This window comes from Euprymna scolopes, chromosome 8 (assembly GCF_053919585.1).
Source record: "Euprymna scolopes isolate OS-2025 chromosome 8, ASM5391958v1, whole genome shotgun sequence".
NCBI classification, from domain to species: Eukaryota; Metazoa; Mollusca; class Cephalopoda; order Sepiida; family Sepiolidae; genus Euprymna; species Euprymna scolopes.
The window spans coordinates 154704668-154727067 of record NC_136489.1 but is presented as its reverse complement, the minus strand read 5'-3'; the positions used below and the strand labels follow the sequence as shown (position 1 = coordinate 154727067).

The following is a 22400-nucleotide window of genomic DNA, read 5'->3' as shown; positions in this document are numbered from 1 at the left end:
GATCCGGCCCACACCCTCAAAATTCAAACCGATAGGAACAAGACATCCAATAGTAACACTAATAATAGAAAGAAAAAAAAAAAAGAAAAAAAGAAAAAAAGAAAAAAAAAACGCTGTCCTAAAAGTCTATCAACAAGTTACCAAACGTTAACGCAAGATTCGTGGGACAGTCACAACATTCGATAAGGAGGGAGAGAAGAAGAGAGTGAAAGGTTTGAATTTAAAGAAAGAAAGAGATCTATTTAACAATCGGCAAATTCCGGTCATTTCCGTCGGCCCCTTCAAGCTACTTGTAACCTCAGCTGCCGATGTTTGCCGAACATTCTCGGAAGTTCATACCAAATATGGACACCGCTTCCGCTCTTTGTAAAGCACTATTGCGGAATTCGTACGGTTACGTATGACATTCCTTGTGCCATATATGGAAATTTTCGGGGTACACTAGAGGTCACCATTGCTTACACATTTGTGATTATTCACGAGTAGAGAAATCTCCCTCTTGTTTTGTTGTTGTTTTTTAAGAGGGGGGGGAGGGAAACCTTTTTTTTTTTTTTTTACTTTTTAAAAAAAGTTTAATTAAAATCCCTTATTTTTCTAATATTAATAAAATAAACCATCTTTTGTTTCGTACTTGTTCAGCAATTGTGAGCAAGATTAAAATAAAACGCAAATGAATGCCCGTGGTAACAAAAGAATGATGACCTATTTTCGGTGTTAAACAAGAGAATCCTTGCAATCTATTATGTTTAAAACGTCACAACCCAAGCTCCGCCCTCCGCGTTTCTGATTGGTCGGGGCATATAATTAACTCTCCCATATAAGGTATTCCACGTTCATTCATCCAGTGTAGTATAAAGGCATTTCATTCATAAGCTTTCTCATAGTCTGAACCTGTTTTGTGATGCTGAGACTCTCGAAAGCTCGTGGAATTTGTGAATAGCGGCAAAGCCTAAGACTTGCTTACTCACACATTTCATACTCAAACCTCAACAGGGTAAAACTTACCGATATGATCATGGAAGGCTTGGATACTCTAACTCAAGTTGCCTTAGCCGAACAATTGAGTTTTGATAATTATCATCAGATTCCAAGCAGTTTGAATAATATTGGACGAATACCAAACGATACCACGGATGAATCTTTAAATACTCCAGTCACGACATCGTCGGAAACAACATTTTTTGGTTCCGACACATGTGATCCAGTGCCTATTACAGCGACCGGTACGTAGTTTACAAAATTTTATTTGATAGTTTTTATACACTTCATGAGTAAAAAACATCGATCTCGCTTATATATATATATATATATATATATATATATATATATATATACACACACACACACACACAAAGTAGTTATGTTTTCTTTATTTTCCTTCGGTTTTGCTGAAAGGTTTTAACTTTGAAAAAAAAAATAAATACACACACACACGCACGTAAATAGTTATTATATATGTACATACAGACACACCTCAAGTAGCGGCTACGTAACATTCATTCATTCAACTTGGACAAGTGATATCGATCGGTATGCAAGAGAGACAAACAGTTAACACGCAGGACGATGGTCAATTAAAACTGAGTTTGTATCCAAGAGACACTAGAGAGAATACTACGTTTTCATTCAAAATCAGATACGTCAAAAAACAAAAATACGGGTGGCAATTGATATTAAAAATAATACGTTCAAATGTTCCTATTTGCGTCTGTTGACATTACAGATGTAAATATTAGACTCTTGTCTTCGATTTTCTCGACTCGTTTTTTTTTGGGGGGGAGGGGTTCGTTTTATTTGTATCTACTTTATTTTTTTTAAAAATAAATAAAAAATTGTTCATTTTTTTTTTTTTTTTTTTTTACTTTAGTATATTAATGTTAATAAACATGATTCGAGGGAGAGAAAAAAAATTATGCGAACTTCCCGAATCTATATATTTTCTTCTTTCTATTTAATTATTCTAATGTGTTTCAGTCGATTGAATTTGAACTTCAATATTTAATACGTAATTTAGACATCTTATGAAATGATAATAATGACTGGATACGCATGTTCATAGTGAACGTTCGGCTTTATGTACATAGAAATTCGAATTCAAACATATGGAGATAAATAGTAAAAGAGGCAGAACTCCGTAGTAGAATCGCCAATAGTTGTAGTGTTGTTGAAGATAAACGGACGAGATTGCAATTATAACGAAAGAAGTATGAGTGTTAATATTCAACTGATGTGTGCGTTTTAACTTGGTTCTATATGATGAGATTATATATATATATATATATATATATATATATATATATATATATATGGTTTTATATTTCAAACCATGTTATCTTTAATAATGTTTTTTTTTTTAATGAAAAAAAAATAATGTGCCTAAATACATACAATGCATTGTTTGGGCGATCTTATGCGTAATATTTACTTGTGTCCGAACCAATACGTCAATACGTAATTGTGACATGATGGAGTTTGATGTGGGAGAAACAAACACCCTTCCCCACACACAAAAAATGCGAAACAGTCTATGGATATACAAATGGCCATGTTTGAACTCGTCGACATTCTCTGGTGAGAAGGGCACCTCAGCTTAATAAACCTATTCATCCTTCCCGACATGAGAAAGCCTGGAAGGATCGTCCCCAACCGAACATTTTATGGTCTCAGTTAAAATTATGGAAGGACATAGAACGTTATTATAAACTCAACAATTTGAATTATTCGTAGACCCACCGATCCAAAAGGGTACATTTCACAGGTTTTTTTTAGTGAAGTAGTTAATAAAAGTTATCAACAGGAAACTAGACTACCAAGCACTAAGCAGTCGACATGGTAGTTATATTGTAGTAGTCGTGATACTAGTAATATAATAATAAAAACTAATAAGGCTACGTCAGTCGTTTAAACACGCACGCAATCGACTTCTTGTTGGTCGGCGTCTACTGCTGAAGTAATGTCAGCCGTTCTAAACAAAATCCGATGTGTCAAGGTCTTTTTCGGCATCAAATCAATTTTTTTCCCCTGCTCTAGCAAGAAAGGGAGATAGGATATAGTTTTCAGCTGTTAAAAACTAGAGTTATAAATAAATAAAAGCTTACGACTTCGATTTCAAAACGTTAAAAAAGAAATGTGCATTCTGTCTGTGAGAAAATTACACACACGCATCATAGTAACTAGATTCATGGGTTTGTAATGTTAAACCTGAAATCACACCCTCGGGCTTAGATCAGAGTGTAGTATCGTTCTGTTTAGTTTCGAGGAGGGGGGAATTCTCCCCTTCGGTGGTTATTTAGAATTAAATCGATTTTCAAAACAAAAATACAGAGAAATTAATCTTGTCATGACAATTTTTTTTTATTCACTAAAAATCGTAAAAATTGATTTTCTATATGAAAAAAAAAAAAAAACAAAAAAAAACACTAATTTACGTGATTTTTGGAATTTGACATTCGTTCCGTGACGGATATGCACAAAGATTTTTCAATTTAGTTTTTTTATAGTTTTAATTTTAAAAAAGCCCCCCCCCCTCTTTTCTTTCGAGGAAGAAAATACTGTTTTATCGCATTTCGCGTCGTGAAGTGTCCAAAAGTGTTTCCTTTAGAGGTAGGGGAGCTGAATATCTCGCATTAAAAACTGACTTTTTTTGCAATTGCATGTGGCCGAATATCTCGCCGAGGAATGCCAACGGTGTCGATCACGGCAAATTTTTAAATCAATTTCTGATGCCCGTTTTATTATTATTATTATTATTGATAACTGGGTCTCTAAACAGAGTTACAGTATATTTATAAACACTTTTTTAAAAAGATGGCAAAACGCAGAGAAACATTTAAAAATAAAAAAGCGTTTGTTTGTTTTTATGAACAAGATGCAACAAAGATTTGAAACTTTTCGTTTTTTTTTGTTTTTGTTAGACTCTCTTCACTTATGGAGGCTAAAGTTTGAAGTATTGTTTCCAGTAAAACAAAATATTAATATTTCGTTTATTATTTATCTAGAAAAGACTGCTTCTTCATTTAAAAATAAGCAGGGTTTTTTTGGGGGTTTTTTCTACACTCTAACGTCAAAATATGGAGACAAAAAATGCGATTTTATTTTTGTGTATGTTTTCAAGTGCCCCAAATTCTTTTTTCGGTAGTTAGACATATTAGGTACAGTGTTTTTTTTTTGTTGTTGTTTGTTTGTTTTTTGTCGCGTTTTATATATATATATATATATATATATATATATATATATATATATATATATATATATATATATATATATGTGTGTGTGTGTCTTTTCAAGTTAATTTAAAGTTTTCCGATGTTTTGTTTATACATTGTTAGGTGAAAATACAGAAAAATTACAGAACACCCTCCCTCATGTTAAGAATGGGTTTCTAAATAACATTATTTCAGCACGGTACCTTTTTTGCATAAGTACCCATTTTTTTTTTTTTTTTTTTTTTTTTTTTCAAAAAGACGGTTATTCTGATTATTCGATTTGTAGTACTTAAAGTAAAAATACTGATTTAATATGGATTTTTTAAAACAAAATGTGGGTTGTTTTGTCAACTTGAATGTTAGAAAAATTACTCGTAAAATATTTTAAACCTGGTAACAATAAACAATATACATTCTCTTAAAAAAACAAAGAATCGATATTAAATTCAATATTTATGAATTTTCTTAATTTGTTACTGCATTCTAAATAATGTCTTAAAAATTAAGTGTTTTTTTAGTATAGAGTCGACAGATCGATTTTTAACACTGTTTTAAGCAAAAACAATACTTGTCATGTCGAAAATAGTAATATATTAAAAAGTGATGAAAATTCGTCGAGTAGAAAATTAATGGTTAAAAGTAATGGCGGACCTGAACGAGAATAATCACCCCCTCTATAATTTTTATACTATGTAGTAGTATAGTTTTCGAGGTTGGGGGGGGTGTTTATTCCGAAAGCTGTTCTTAACATGGGGAGGTTAAGGATGTTTATACTACGCTGGGTTAAATTGCAAAAATGCCAACGGCAGAATACCGGTTAAAATTATAGGGGTGGAGGGTGATTCTCGTTCAGGTCCGCCAAAGTAATTTTTACGGAAAATTGGCAGGTGGGGGGGGGTATTTTCCCCTAGATGTGAACATCTTGAAAATTGCGAATACAGGGAATATCCTTAACTCCATTTTAATGGGCAACGTTTTGTTTTAGCCGATAACGATACTTTTGTTTTACTAAAAACACAACAAACAGCAGTTCTACTCGATTTTTCGTAATTTTTGTGTATATTACTATTTTCGACATGACAATTAAGTACTGTTTTTTGCTTGATTTTTTTTTTTTTTTTTTTTAATCGATTTGTGGACTATCTTAACAAATTCAGTAGATTAGAATGGAGTTTCTTTTGAAGGGAGAATTTGGGACTTTGAAAAAACAGACACGATCCCTTTTGAAGTTTAAATCTAAACACGGTGCGGGGGGGGTGAATACCCATTTTATTTAGTCATCGATGATATAGAAGCAAGTTTACTATTTTAGTCATTGCTGGTTGATTAAAAACGAAAATAAGACTTGCTAATCGTATCATTTTTTCTTCTTTCGTTGTGTCCGTGTGTCCGGTTGCCTTTTCTCCATTACGCATTGGTGCTTTTTGCTTTCGGCCGTCCGAAAAGATAGAAAAATAAATGTTTAAAATCGATACGAACGAATGAAAACTAACAAAGTAAACAATTCAACCGCACGGAAAATGATTAACGAACCGCTTAAAAAGTGTATTCGTATTATTCCAATTAATCTGGCTATAACTATTCGTACCTAGGTTGTCATATTTCCAACGTTTCAGCCGATATAACCTACGACTTTCTGCAAGTGAATTATTTTCGAACTTTGGAACCTTCTCGCCAAACTTGGGAATCTAAACTTAATTTCGAACTAAATCTTTTATTTAATCCACGGAGGTAGAGTGTTCTCATTCCGTCAACCATAATCGGATAAAATTATTTGTTATTCTCGGTTATGGCCTTTAGTAAGGATTGAACCTTCAAACAAAACCGTCAGAAGTGATTGTTAGCGGACCCTTGTAAGCATTGCGCAATGGGTCCTGTAGGATACAAGGGTTCAGTTGGAAATTCTTTATAGATCTGAAAGTTAGGCGCTTCTACAGTATTGGGACGAAATTTTCGGAAATCGTAATACTGAATTTTACATGAAAACAATCTACGTACTCCTCGTATTTTTAACATGATATATATAACACGAAAATCGATAAGGTAGAAAATTATTACAGAAAATGAATAGTTTGATGAAAACGATCGTCGGACACAGGAGAGTTGAAAAATGAAAGGTTATTTCCGTTTCGATTTAAACAAAATGGCGGCAATTTTTCACCTGCTACCACGATTTAAGTTGTTTTATTTTAATAATTCAGAAATATTCAGGTAATTTCGATTGCTTAATTTGGAAGTTAACATAACATTCGAATTGACAAAAAAAAAAATCAATTGAAACCATTGTTTTTTTTATCTGAAAACTATTTATCGACTACAAAACATCGTCCCAATAGTGACGAAGCCCCCCCCTCCACACACACAGAGAAAGGATGCATCTGACAAAGAAAGTTTCTTGTTTGTGATTTTTGCAGTTTCTATTTAAAATTAATTGTAATTTTTTTCGAACAATAAACAAGATCACAATGTAGTATCTGTTCTGATGCTACATTTCAAGGTACTTTTCTGTTCTTGATCAGTGATGGAGAATTTCCTTCGTGACAGATAATTTTTATTTTTGTTCCTGTCCAGATTGCCCACTTTTGGGGAGCTTGATCCCCCCACCACCACACACACATTAAAACCCGACATTGTCCGAAGTAAATAGGAATATTAATAGTTCGAATGATACAAATTATTAGTCCTCATAAAAAATGACGGAAGACAAGTTGGTGTATTTTGGGGGTAGCATTTAAAAACAGTGGGTGCTTGCTCCGCCGCCCCACCCCCACTGCTCCACGTATTTTTGGTACCGCGCTATTTTTAAATAGTTTTTTTTTGTTTTGTTTTTTTTTCAGGTTAAATTCAAGTTCCACGATATCTTTTTTTTATTAAATTGTTAGGTGGAAGCACAATAGTTACCCCCTTCATGTTAAGAATGGCTTTCGAAATAACGTTATTATTTCAGCGCGGTACCAAAACTACATAAGTACAAAAAAGTTTCCAATTAATATTTGTTACTTATTTAACCGGCAATATTTAAAATACCAGTTAGTAAACGATGGAAACTTTATTTGGCGGACCTGAACAAGCCCCACCCAACTCCGGCCCTGAACGTGTTTGCCTCGCTGCCGTAAAATTAATTCCTTTTTCACGTTTTCTTCTGCAGATTATTGTCGGTAACAGACTTAATTTTCATATCAGCAAGAATTTTTTTTTTTAAAGTTTACTTAATGACTTTAACGTGATACGCCACTTTTCGGCCAATCAGCAAAACTTATTTCAGTTTAAATTATTACACCACAGCGCAATAATTGCACAAGGGAACAGCGAGGATACTAAGAAGAGCTCTCGGTTGGTTTCAATAAAAAGCGGGGCAATGTTGGCAGCTGGTTTGGCTGCCCCATATCCAGCATTACAATCTTTAAAGGAAGAAAAATGAAAAAAAAAAAAAATGTTTAAACAATCTCTTTAATGATCCCCTGTTAATTGAACTAAATATTCGATTTACCGCCAATTGAACAAGTACTTCAATGTGTTTGTAAGTTACGTAAACAGATACACGAGGTTTTGTGTAATGGTTTTATTAACACAAAAAAATAATATCAAATCGAGTCTTGGCTTTGTTGCTAGATTTAGTCAGTAGACATGGTTAGTGGTTGAGGATGAAGATTTAAAAAAAAAAAAGGGGGGGGGTCAATGTGGTCTGGTTGTCCCGTTGAAGACTTATCTACAGAGTTGCTTTTCCCCATGTTAAGAACGGTCTGGAGAATAAACAACTAGGCCACATTGACCCCCCCCTCCACACACACAAAAAAAAAACGGCTCCCTACCCTCGCAGGGATGTGTTTCCGGCCTTGTGCCAGACAGTACTGTAGTGGGAGCCATGTTAAGCCTTACCTCAAAATCACAAGATTCAAAAACGTGTTCAGTGTTCACAGCAAGGAATCATTATTTTTTGTTAATAGGCAAATCACCTTATAATTACGCAAAAGCTACGAAACTATCTTAGAAGTTTGACTCGGCAGGAAATGAGTTGTTCGAAATATTATTACTTTAGTAATAAGCCAGATGGTTTTAAGTATGAGCCAAACAGGGGTGTGAAGGAGTACAATTGATGAGTAAGAAACCGTAACTATAAAGAAGAGTCCACTTATGAAAGTGGGGTGGGGAGTAGTTAAATTGTAAAAAAATTAATGACCACCATTAGACACAAAAATGTTCCGATCAAACATCGCCATCTTCAACAAGAAAAGAAATTTATAGATTTAAAAAAAAAAAATGACTGAACTCATTTATTGGCTTCCGATCAATGTGGAGGAAAAAGAAAAGCGAAAAACTTTAAAATCTTTATTACGAAATTGAAAAAGATATGAACGAAAAGTTTAACAGCATAAAAACCAATTGGCCGACGTACATGAGTCGGACCCCCCCCTTGGCAAATAGGCACCGGCTATAATTTTGAACGTGCCATGCTGTGTTAGTTCTTTTTCATGTTTCTATATATATATAAGAATTTTTGCTTGAAATTTGCGCTTTTGTAGTAGATTTTTTAAAATTTTTTTGTACTTAAGCACGTGCTGAAAAATAAAGTTATTGTTTTACGAACGGTCCCTTTATGGAGATACATGAAATAAATAAATCCGAAAAGCGCAAAGTTCAAGCCAAATTTTAAGGGGGGGGGGGCTTAAAAACAACAACTAAATTCACGAAATTTGGCCTAAAAACGTCGAGTGGTTACAAAATGAAGAAATAAATTACACAGCATGGAACGTTCAACATTGAAGCCGGGTGCCTATTTGGCAACGGGGGTCCGACTCGTGTACGTCAGCCAACCAATTTTTCTTTCTTTCTTTTTTTTTATAGTAAAAATAAAAGTTTAACAAAAAGAATACAAGGTTTTAATAGTTATTAAATACGCATAAGAATAATAAAATATATCCCAAAGCAGTGCACTGTGCAGTCTGCAGTACTGCAGTGGTAGGCAGAGACGAGGAGTGAGGAGTGGGTCTTATCGATCTCTATTGGGTGAGGGCATCTAATCATTCAAACTGTCTCCCTGTTTGTCATAAGTTATTTCTCAGTACTAGAACTTGTACTTTAGTCTTTGAGACATACAATCAATGAGTTGATCCCGGGCATCAGCTGACCTATGCAATGCACGTCAACGATTCCAGGTTAAGTAAAATTATATAGTATGACCGTCGAAATATTACTGGAATATTTGTAACTGTTGAAAAATCGTGGAGACAAAATTAGCCCTCTTTCTAATTTTGAGGTTTGGAAATAGCAAACATTGCTTGCCAAGCAAACATGTTAAAAATAGGTACTTGTACAGTTTAATCAAGACATTAAAAAAATGGAAATATTGAAAAAAAAAAAAAAAAAAAAAAAAAGTTTAAATTGTACGTATCCGTTATGGAATGAAGTTCTCAAAAATAAAAAGAAATTTCACTTAATTTCATCAAGGAAGAAAAGCTAGAATTAGAGGGAGTGTTGGCGCTTTAAATTGAGTTATCTCCCCGTGGCGTGTTTAAAAAATTCAAAGATGTCTACCTTCAACGCGCTGTCATAAAAACATTTTTTTTCCGCTGTAAAAAAACAAAACAAAAAACTACTCGATCAAATTAAGTGAATTGTTTTTTCTTTTTTTTTTCGGAGATCTTCACTCAGTCCAAAACGGATGCGTACAATATAATCTTTTTTCGATATTTTCATTTTTTTTTTAATGTTTTGATTAAACTGTACTAAAGATAAATAAATAAAAATCCAAGAGTTAGTTAACTTTATATATATATATATATATATATATATATATATATATATATATCTGATAAAATTGGAATAAACTAAACAAAATCTAACAATGACAACGCGCCATTCTTTTTAAGGAGTTCTAAAAAATACCCCCCCCCCTTGTTTTTTTTATCAACTCCATGTCTTCGTAACAATTTGAGAACAAGATTGTGTCCCAAGAGAAAAGTTCCTACTTTGGAAAATCATGCTATAACCTGGGGAAAGGGGAGGTAACTCTATGGGGAAAAAATGCACGCTGGCTTAGAAGAATGTTGGGTGTCAGTATTGTTTTTTTTGGGGGGGGGGGCTGAGAAAGGGATTTTAAAAGTCGTTTAAATTTGACATCTTAGTTTTAAACCCCCGAATCTTGTCACCAAACCAAAAGGTGATGAATCGATGTGTCACTCCACTAAGACAAAAAATGAAAACCTTGTAGGAAACTAAATTAATACTAGTATTCTTAGGTCTAAGAATCATAGACAGATTTAAAGAATGAAATAGTCATCCAGATACCGTTTCTTGTTTGTTTTGTTTTTCCAAAACTCTTGCGTCACGGAACTGTTCAGAAAACATACAAGTTGAATAACATCGTTTTATGCAATTACATTAAAGTAGTTGATATTATGGCGCACGTATGAAATGCATATGTATTTTTTTTTATTATTATTTTCATCATTTTTTTTTCCAGCGGATTATTATCGAATGGACATTAGTCTACCAGATTATTAAAAAAAAAAAAAAAAAAAAAAAAATTTTTTCAAGTCAGTATTTAAATATTTTTATGAGGTGCTCAGTTTCTAATGCAACTTTCTAGTAAATTGAGCACCCATTTTAGAACCACTCGAAGTTTTTAGACCAAATTTCGTGAATTAAGCCTTTTTAAGCAACTTACTCTCTTTTATGGTGATTATTTTAAAAAGCAAAATTTAAAAAAGACTAAATTGCTTAATAAAGGATAAAATTTGGCTTTAAAACATCGAGTGGTTCAAAAATGGGTGACCGATTTACTAGAACGTTGCATTAGAAACTGAGCACCCCCTACAAATATTTAAATATTTAATTAAAAAAAAAAATGTTATATAACCTCGTAGACTAGTGTCCATTCGATAATAATCCGCTGAAAAAAGTGAAAACAAAATGAAAATAAAAACATACAGAGAGGTGTAGGTGTGCTGCTCCCATAAGTGCACCGATATTATCACTCGGTTTAATCAACGTTGTTACAACACTTTTCTCTTCAAATTTCGTGGGATCATTCTGACTAGAATTAGCACTTTATAGCCAGTATAACTGAAATAACTCCTTTATAAGGGAATTCCTCTGCTGTTGCCTTTTTAATAAGGGTTGGAGAAATTAGGAATTTCAGTTAAACTGTCCACAAAGCATCGACTTTACATGACACTATAAAAGGGAAGTGACCTCTCCACATTGTTTGTATAGACTTTTTTTCTTTTTTTTTTTTTAATTGTAAAATCGAAAAAAAAGTCTACCTGTTGGTCCTTAAAGGGTAAGATAAAAATGTTAAAAATCAAAAGTGATTTTGAGATTATACTGTCTTTTATTGTCTTGAGAAAACATTTTTAAAGTTAGGAGTGAAAAAAAATAAAACTCAGGAAGCCTCCAGAGCACTACTGCAAGCAAAGGTCCTACTAAAAGTAATACTAAAATTAAGTTTCTACCACACCACACCACAATAATTGAAGAGAAAGTATTTTCAAGTAAGACCTGAAAAAATAAATAAATCGTCAGAATATACAGGAGCACTACTAAAAGCAGTAAATATGGTTATAAATATGATTATAATTATATATTGTATATTTAAATCAGGGTTTTTTTTTTCACTCAACAGGGTTAAATTACATTTATTTGTAAAGAAAACACGTTAAAATAAATTAAAACGAAACAATATTGTTGACGTTGTGTATGCTTTGAATAGCAGTAGTGGTTTTAATATCTGACTTAAGACAGAGCAGCCATGAAATAAGTAAGCAGACAAATTTTTTGAAACCGGAAGTCGCAAACCTGATGGACGGTTTAAACGCCCAAGAAAGCAAGCAAGCTGATCTGAGTTTTATAATTATATAGGCAACTGTGCCATAATTCTTCAAGAACATAATTTAAGCATTTCTAGAGATAATAACGAAGCCAATTAAAGGATTCGGTTATCTAGTTTAAATGAATTGCATTTCTAGAGGTCAAAATCTGCTGTTTTATGAATGGAATATTTCAGTAAGGCATTAAAAAGATAAATTATGACAGTCAAAAGGTAGAAAATTTACAAGCAAAACTGAAAATATTTCGATATTTAAAAGTATCCAGAATTAATGAAATATTGAGCCAAAGATGTGGTTGTCATAAAACATTTTTTCTTTTATAGAAGAAACTCTAGATTAAATTTAAATATCAAGAAATTTACATATAGGTCGACATTATGTATTTACTAATACATTTTATCATACACAAATGTTTTACAATATAAACAATGTATGGAAGGAGATGAAAGGATGTGGAAATAAGATGGAGCAAAGACTTGGTCCCTGTTGATTGCGGTGCAATGCTGTTACTGTGCAGTTCTAGGAGATCCCCCCTCCCAGGCTTTACCTTCTCTCTTTCAGAAGGGGTTAGTTTATTGCTAATCGCCTGAGGTGCCATTACCGGGAAATACCGACAAGGCCGTTCAGGCATTTTTTTGCGGTTCAGAGTGATCCTCCTCCGGGTGCTGATTTCTCAATCCCACTTTCTGACACTGGTGCCATAGTTCTTGCAGTAGGAGAGAACTAAATACCTCTAATGAGATACTATTATCGGTCCCAGAGTCAATAATTCTGATTTTATTGAACAAAATTTAAAAAAAAAAAAAAAAAAAAAAAAAAAAAATCTCCTATGCAGTGTAATTCGCGACATAATAGATTTTAACAATTGAATATTCACAAAACTAAAATCCTTTTTACAACATTCAAAGAGTTTGTTGAAGCTGGCTAAACCGTCTATGCCACCGTGCACATCTTGGCTAATGGTTGTGTTTTTCTTTTGTTATCAATAACAGTTTTATATTTCTAATAATTAACCCTAACCAATATGCAAATTAATTTGGCTAAATTTCCTCTTTTTGTGGGGCACCTGCATCATGAAGCCAAACTTATTGTTTTGATTTCTTGGCACACATAAAAATGATCTTACCTCATTTAATCTACTTTAACTCTATGCGATCTAATTCCCATATATATATATATATATATATATATATATATATATATATATATATATATATATATAAAAATAAAATCATAATTTAGTAGTTTAACTTTTATGACGTGAGATGGTTGGATTTCAAATCTAGAATTTTTATTATATGTATGCAAGACAAAGAATACATTTCAATAAGTAAGTCTCCTTAACCTATAGGTTGTCAATGTCTACCCATCTCTTCAGAGGAGAAAATATTAGCAAATCTTATAATGGTTTATACCTAATTTGCTAAATACAATACACATAGAAAATCATAATTTAAAGTTTTTAAATCATAGAGTAAGGGAAATTATTTATTGGTTCAAAATGAAAAGGATATTGAATTTCATATCCAAATTGTATGGTAAATTCTGAAGTGAAAGTCTTTGGTAGTAGTGAGGTATAGGGATTCAATTCTCCAATTAATTCTGAAGTATATATATATTTGCATATGAGTCACCATTTATCAAGACCCGAATCCACTCAAGGATAAGGGCCAATGAGTGTACAATAGTTAATGAGACAATATCATAATAATCATTAGTAGTGGAAATTTGGCAAATCGGATTACTTAAGGGGAACGGCTCATCAAGAACGTGTTTACGTTGGAATTGAAGCCGACCGAATTGTAGTCAACACGAAAGCAGGTAAATGGGAAAGAGTTCTATAGGCGTGCAGTTCTAAAAAAGAAGCTTTGTTCATGGAATCTACATTTAGGTTTAGGCAGAGATAAAGAGTAGGGGAAATTATTGATAGTGGTTTCAGATAGACAAGTGGTTTTTTATGTATATAACAGTGTTTCGGACAACCGGTTATAAGTTATATGCTTTCCTCTACTTTATAAGACTTACTTGCCAATTATTGTTCTCATGTTCTGACTTCAGACCATTATCTTATATATATATATATATATATATATATATATATATATATATATATTATTTATTTATTTATATAGACAAATATTGCATTGTCGTTCCAATAAACATGCTAATATTTCAGAAAATTGGTTTATTGGCCACCGAAGGCATCTGATTCTCAAATGCATTTGTAATCGGAAAAATCGGAGCTTTTTGTGGTATCGAAATCTCAAATGCACTTGAGAACCCCTTTGGTGTTCAACTATTAGAATAGAAAGCTTTCTGGCATTTAGGGATCTCAACAGTGAAGGAGGGTGCGATTTTGTTGCTAAGCGGGTTGTACTGCAGTTTCATGACACATCCGATCCATGGAAGTGTTTTAATAAATTCCTGAACCACCTTTACACATTTGAATATAAATCTTTTGAAACAAAATGTACAAAATCATTCAAGAATTTGATAAAACATTGCTGATTATTGTATGAAGCATGTAAGTACAGTAAAGTGCCAAGATAAGCAATATTCATTATTGCTATAAAACTCTATAAAGAAAGGATATTGAGCTCTTTTTTATGTATGCAAGTTTTGCTGTCTTAATTTGACTCGGTTTTGATTTTATGTCGATTTTCTTACTTTTATATATTTAACCTATTAGTACCTAATTTTTTTTTCTTTTATTTATCACCCAAAACTTTTTATAAATATATCATTTGATACTAAAATTACTTTTAACGATTTACTTGATTTGAATAAATGTAGGTTGGTTTTAGTTATGAGGGATACTTACCAGGAAAAAAATTGAACCAAAGATGAAACTGACTGTATTATTCCCTTTTTATATTTTCACTGAAAACAAAAACATCGTTGTTGTCAATATAAATAAGGCAGTTTGTGTAATATTTAAAAGACATTACAATGTTTATAACTATCAATCTCTGAAAAATACAGATGTTGTTGAAATATGTTTAATTATAATTATGGGCCTAATAAGTTTACTTCAAGTAAATAACACTAAATTATTTATTGTTAATTATTTAAATTAATTATTAGTTGTAGTTATGAGGGATACTTACCAGAAAAAAAATTGAATCAAAGATAAAACTGACTGTATTTTTCCCCTGTATATTTTCACATTTTTTACTGAAAACGAAGATTGGTTGGTTGTTTTTGCTTTACCGCATATCAAAAATTTTTTTAATAGAATGTTTTTTGTTTCAAGTCAGTTTCTATTTAACCCATAGTTGGGATCCTAACAGGTACTACCACTCCGGATCAGAGTGGACCTGGGAGCAATAACAATTAAGGGGTGGCTCCATACTCCCCAAAGCCTGCAAACTGGGGCTTCACCATCGGATATAGTTTAAGGTCATACCCAGGACCTAAAAACTAAAACATCATTGTTGCCAATATACGTAAGACAATAGATGTAATATCTGAAAGACATTACAAAGTTTATAACTAACTATATATATATCTCTGAAAAATACAGATGTTGCTGAAATATGGTTAATTATAATTCTGGTCCTAAAAAGGGGACAATGTGTGTTAACGGGTTAATTAGTAAATCCTCTATCTCTAACACAACTTTTAAATAAAATTATAACCATAAAATATGCACAAAATAGAGCATTAATTTAATCTTGGTCTAAAATTTTCATTACATAAATTTAATCTGTGAACAAGCTCCTTGGAACCGAATGATATATTGAAGTAAAATTGACATCTCATACAAATTGAATGGAATTCAATCACTAAATTGATTGACACTTAAAGACTAACTTCAGAATCATAGGATGAAGGAAAAAGTTTGACTCCATCTGTCTCACAGTAAAATTTAAACACCCTATTCCAAGTTAGTTCAACTTTAAACAATAGACATATCTTTTATATATATATATATATATATATATATATATATATACAACTTATGTAAATAGTGTTAAAATTGCAAACTAATTTGCATATTGTTTTTATTAAAAGGACATTTTATTAACTATTCTTTTTTTTTTTAATTTTATAATGGCTTTGATTTTAATAGAACAAATTTGTTGCTGTGCAATACTGATTTGTTCTTAGGACAAATATTTAGAATTTCTGTTCAAATGTTCTTTTTTAGATGAACTGATTTGATTTTCAACATTTTTAGATGATTTCGAACAAGTGATATATTTCTAAATTGCAAGTGATAAGGCAAATTGATTTCTTCTTTCTTTTCATTTCTTTATAGTCAAATTTAAAAGATACATTAGTTTGTATTGAAAATAAGGCTTATCTCTATAAATGAACAAGAGAGATTGTGTCATGCTCATAATATTGTTGCACACAAAGATATTTCTCAAAATCAAGCTATAGAAGGTGAGTCAGTAAAACTAGTTAGTGTACGTATGGTGGCCTTAACAAAGCTGTAAGGGAGAATATAGGGAAATACCGAGGCCTTATGTACGATATGAAAAGAAACCGTGATCTGAAGATCTCCATCAGTCAAATAATTATAGAAGCAACCGGACTCATGAAAAAGAATTGCAAAAGCTACATGTTGACTATTAGTGTTGGGACGATTAATCGGAATCAGTAATCAGAAAAATCGGAGCTTTTTGGGGTATCGGAATCAGAAAAAAATAGAGCCTATTTTCAGAGGCCAAAACCGATTCCTTAAATTATCTTTTTTATTTGATTTTGGTTCAAAAGAAAACATCTTCCCGTGCTTGTTATAATAATAAAATAATAAATATTTATTGATTTAAACTTCCAGTAAGACTAAAATATCTAGACTATCCCTCCTCACAAGTGTGTTTTTATGCTTGAGAAAATATGGGCACATTTAAGATGCGATTTTACAGTAATTGGGACAAAACTACACTTTTATAATTGAATATTTAGAGATTTGTAAAGAATTGGAATTGGGAATTTAGTATGGAATCGCTAATTGTATCAGAATCAGGAAACTATGGGAATCGTCCCATCACTAGTGAATATACCTGGTGAACCAAGCGCAAGATAAATACAAACAATTGCACTCAAAGAAACAGTTAGAATCTGTAGATCTCTTGCTTGGAGTAACTGAAATTTGGAGTGAATGTCTGGCATTTGGAGTGAATGTCTGCCCCCTCCCCAGCAAAAACAAAATTTAAAAAAAAAATCAGAACAAAAGAGTAGAAATACTCATAGGTGAACACAAAACACAAAAATTACGCTAGTTATAAGAATCAGTATCTTTGCATTTTTGGGGGTTCTTTTTATAAGTTCTTTTACATGGAAGTATGTTCATTATCGAATAATGTGTATCTATTATAGGCTTGCTATTAAACTAACCCCTTCTTGCTTCAATATTAATGACTAATAATCTTTTCTTTTTCTCTTGCAGCCAATATCGAAGCCTCCATCACCATTCCAGAGAAATCTTGTATGGATGGAATGCAGCCAAATAAAATGCCGATCTCAAATCCAACTGGCTATACCGCCATGATTCGCTATAAAGGGACGCTGGTTACCAAGGCAGTGACCCCTACATCAAGCAGCCAAGACACCAACTGTACGATCCAGCCTTGTTTTTTCACCCCCTTTCTAAGCAGTCTCTTCAATACGACATCAGGCAGTGCCACCCAACTTCAGGGACAACTGTCGGTGAACAAACTCGGAAGTTGTAGTAACGACTCCACAGACCTCGGTCAACAGCATCAGCAGCAACCACAGACCCCCCAGCCATCACAGTCACCGCACCAGCAACCACCACAACAACAATCACAACAGCAGCAATGCACCCAACCACTGCCAAGCTACACACCCACATCGGAAAGCTCTCGGACCTCATCACCAATACATACCGTGAATGTCGAGATGAATGATACGTCTAGCTTCAGTTCACCTCTGCCAGCAACGAGTTCCTCGCAGACAACACCAGAACCTCAAATTTGCTTGACCAGTACTGTGGTCCATGAGGACTCTAATCAAAGTCATTCTTTGCCATCAAATCCCCCGCCATACCCAGCCGTCTTGTACGACATCCCAAATTTCCCGATGAAACAACCTCCGGCGTATTTGAGCTGCAGTCATCAGTCTAGCCTGGCGGCATTTCAGCAGCCCTCAAATAACAATACTTTAAGCCAGACCCTGCTTGGTACCAGTGATGATATGGGCTATAACAAAAACATTAACTTAAACCTACCCGACTTTCCGGCATTGCAGGTTGCTACCAGCATACAAAATGCCATGTTCCCAGCTCAGGGAATCAAAACTGAACCAAACACAATGGACAGTGGGTTTCCTCAACTGCAAACTATCATGCCCCTTGATCTACCAAACAACATTGCTCCCGTTACCGTTACCGCCAATATCACAAAAACATCCCCTTCCTCATCAAACAGTCCCATGTTGCCCCTTCTAAATTCTCCATACCCACAACAAACCCAGCAGCAGCAGCAACAACAACAACAACAGCAGCAGCAGCAGCAGTGTACTAGTGGGAATAATACTACAGCTGGTAATAACTCTGGGCTTAAGCTCTTCCCTGTGAAGCCGAGAAAGTACCCGAATCGTCCCAGCAAAGTCCCACCCCATGAGCGGCCGTACGCGTGCCCAGTCGACAACTGTGATAGACGCTTCTCTCGCAGTGACGAACTAACTCGACACATGAGAATCCATACGGGGCAGAAGCCTTTCCAGTGCCCGATCTGCACGCGTTCGTTTAGTCGTAGCGATCACCTGACCACGCACGTCAGGACTCACACTGGAGAAAAACCTTTCTCCTGCGATATTTGCGGACGGAAGTTTGCTCGCAGCGATGAGAAGAAACGACACTTTAAGGTGCACCTGAAACAGAAATCGAAGAAAGAAGCCAAGGCTTTGGCGAACGCCAACAGCAGCAGCACCAGCACTAACTCAAATAACAATAACAGTATGCCGCAGACTTCGATATCAACAGTGACATTAGCAGAAGCATTAAGTCTTTCAAATACACAATTACCAATTGTCACTACTGCTGGATTGTAATTATATATATATATATATATATGTATATATATGTGTGTGTACTTTGCGTGTATATATAGACTTCATAACTTCATACAGAAACAAACCTCATACTAAAAAAATATTCTTTCACTTTCAAAAGTGGAAGACAAAAGTGAGGCACGAAATACTTCTTTTGTTTCCGAAGATTGCAAAAAAAAAATAAATAAATAAATAAACGAAAACGAAAATTTGAAACGAACACAGACAGAATTAAAATAAACAGATCGATTCTTAAGATGCGTCCATTCAATCTGTGCATTAAGCGTGACAGACCAACTAAAGAGTGACTGACATACTGACCAAGCCTCTTCTTGGAATGTGAGGACGCATCTGGAAACTGTCTAAACTAAAAAAAAAAAAAAAATGATTAAGTGATATGCTGGACATTTTGTTTGGTCAATTATGAATACAGACTGTTGTTTAAATTTTGAGTTATGTTGAGGGCGGGGAGGGAAAGACACTTAAATAAAATTAAAATTTGATTTTTTTTTTTTTTTTTTTTTTTTTTAAACATAGTAGACTGAATTATTGTGAGTGAGAGAAGATGAATGAAAAAAACGGAAGGATTGTATGAAAAATAATTTAAAAAAAAATCATTGTATAATCAACAACTAAAATCATTTTGGCATCCATCCTTTTTTTTTTCTTTTTCTTTTTTTCTTTTTTTTTCGAGTGATTTTAAAGTTAAACTTGTCAAATTAATTTAAAAAAAAAAAAAAGAAAAACACTAGGTTGGAAGCAATTTAAAAACAAAAAAATGTGAACAGAAAAAAATTATTTTAATTAAAAGTCTAAATAAATGATTTTTTTTAGCTAGATATATCACACCGGTGGTGATCCGTATATATATGTGTGTGGTTTTGTTGTGTATATAATATACAAATTATATATTATACAACCATACATGTAATTTTATGCATTTATACAAAATGCATATATATATATATATATATATATATATATAATGTGCGTGTGTGTGTGTGTGTGCATGCCAATGTAGACACGCATAAATAATTAAACAGTCACTAATAAAATTTTCCTGTTTTTATTACTGTTATTTTTTTTCCTGGTTTGTTTTTATGTCATTTAAAAGAAATGTTAACTTTAAGAGAAAAAAAAAAAAGAAATACCGTTTTTTATAATAAAATGAAATAAAGAAAAAAAAATTGATTTCTGCCCCCCTCTTCCTCTCTTAGAAAGAATATCATTGTCGTTTGTCTTGAAAAATGTGTATGTGTTTTTAAAACACAACAGAAACTAAATATTAATTAATTTTTGAATAATTTTAAAAAAATAAAATAAAACATCAAATTTTGAATTCGGAAATAAAAGAAGCAAAAAAGAAAGAAAAAAAAAAAGACACATGAAATTCTGTTAATTCTTTTTAAAAAAATATTTTATAAATTCTTGAAATTAAATTAAATTGTAGCTTTCAAATAATTCTCCAGTTATTAAGAAAAAGAATTTTCACTGTTAAAAAGTCCTTAATAGATAGGCAGGTAGTTATTGACTTAAAAAAAAAAAAACAGATAAAAGTCAACTGTTTAAAATTGTGCCATGTGAACAAGACATTTGTGAAGGCTCTCCAAGACTCTTGAGGTTGAAAATCGGCCAGCTGTGGTCATTTTGTCCGAAGTAGCTGAAGAGCAAACAGATTTCAGGGAGTTTCCAGTTGACTGGCCTTCAGACCATAGTAATATGGTGGCTTTTAAAGGACCATCAAGCGGAGAGTTTCAAAAATCCTTGCCACCATTAATATATGGTGTATACATACAAGGAAACTCCTATTTGCCCTGAAAAAAAAAACAAAATAAAAAAAAAAAAAACAGAATTATTCATTTATTTATTTTTTTTTTTTTTTCACATATCCCCTCCCTAATTCTTATCTCATAGGTCCATGGACAAACTAAATAAATGGGTAACTAAATCACCATCGAGGGCAGCAAGTTAAAAATAATCCTTTTGGATTATGAAACAATGGTCATGCGCACATTATTAATTTATACACTCATAAATAAATATTCATTAAAAAAAAAAAAAAAAACACAAATAAAATGCATATGATAAATGAAATGGTTACATTTATCATTGTTACATTCTCCCTCTATCTATTTCTCCCTCTACATATATCTATATCTATATATATATATATATCTGTGTGTATGTGTGTTTACATCTAACATATGTCTATTTATTTCATACTAACGGGGGGCACCTGGCTTTGCCCAGGCATAAAATACGCTTAAATATGATATTTTAATTTGTCCAGATTTTGTATTAAGTCGTGATTTCATAAGTAATGAAAAAAGTATTCGGGTGCCATCAGCTAGAATCGAAACTGAAACTGTAGCATTCAAAGCTGGTGACGTTACCACTGTATCAATACGACACACATATGAACTGATTAAAAATAAACTAAAATGAATGGACAAAATATATAACGATTTTTTTTTTTTTTTTTTAATTTAGACTCATTTTTTACCTCTTAAAAACTAATTGGCTAAAGACCCATAAAAGAACGGTTCGTCAAAAAACCCACTCATGTGAGGCCCCTAGTGCCGCTCTGTGACGGTGTGTGTTTCGGAGGAGATAGTTTGAAAATATGGGGACAGACAGACCTACAGCCTTTTTATATATTAGATAATGAAATTTTTAGTGAGCAGGAAGACAGGTCTTTTATATGTATTGAAACCATGTTTTTTTTTTTTTTTTTTTTTTTTTTTTTTTTTTTTTACAAAGGCATCACCACATTATCAAGGCCCAGAGGCCACTCAAGGATAAGGGTTAAAGAGTGTACAGTAGAAGTTGGTCAATATAGTAATCATTAGTAATGAAAATTTGGTAAATTTAATAACTTATATGGAACGGCTCATCAAGAACTTATTTACCTTAGACTTGAACACACAGGACTCATGGTCCGAAAAGAAATCAACATAAATATGGAAGATAAAATACAAAAGCTTTAACTTCATTGTAGCTGCTTATCTTCATGGCAGAGTGCTTGCATCTTATCTTCGCTGTTTGAGTTGTCTCTGTCAGGACAAATGTTTTAAGCCAGTTGAATATTCTACTTGTTTTCCTGGTATTTGTGTTTGATTGTACATGGTTTATATAAGCATGTATGCACGTGAGGAGTCCTAGACGACGAAACACGTGTCAGTGGATAATTATATTTTAAAAATAATACATATGCCGCTCACCATTTGGGGGTACCAAACTGGTCAAAGGGAAAATTATTCCCAACTCGCATTTAGGTAAAAATGCACTTCCACATAACAAATAATTGAACTCAATCAATAAGTATCGCTAACAAAAACAAACA

The 22400-nt window shown here is 32.9% G+C and overlaps 2 protein-coding genes across 5 annotated transcripts in view; one reads left to right on the top strand and one right to left on the bottom strand.

The window, feature by feature from the left end:
- Positions 1-8611, bottom strand: part of LOC145283849 (uncharacterized) — a 71049-nt gene extending 62438 nt beyond the window's left edge. Inside the window, exon 1 of the mRNA XM_080132960.1 lies at positions 8085-8611. The gene's annotated coding sequence lies outside the window, so the exon portion shown is untranslated. The remainder of the gene's footprint in view (positions 1-8084) is intronic.
- Positions 1-21809, top strand: part of LOC145283848 (uncharacterized) — a 334049-nt gene extending 312240 nt beyond the window's left edge. For 3 of the 4 annotated variants that reach the window (XM_080132957.1, XM_080132958.1, XM_080132959.1), the window contains one exon: positions 17433-21809. In XM_080132957.1, coding sequence (XP_079989083.1) covers positions 17433-19057 — 1625 coding nt within the window. In that variant the 3' untranslated portion in view covers positions 19058-21809. Of the gene's footprint in view, positions 1-548; positions 1224-17432 lie in introns of those variants that run through there. The other variant, XM_080132956.1, reaches the window with a different exon arrangement.
- The last annotated feature ends 591 nt before the right edge of the window (positions 21810-22400 follow it).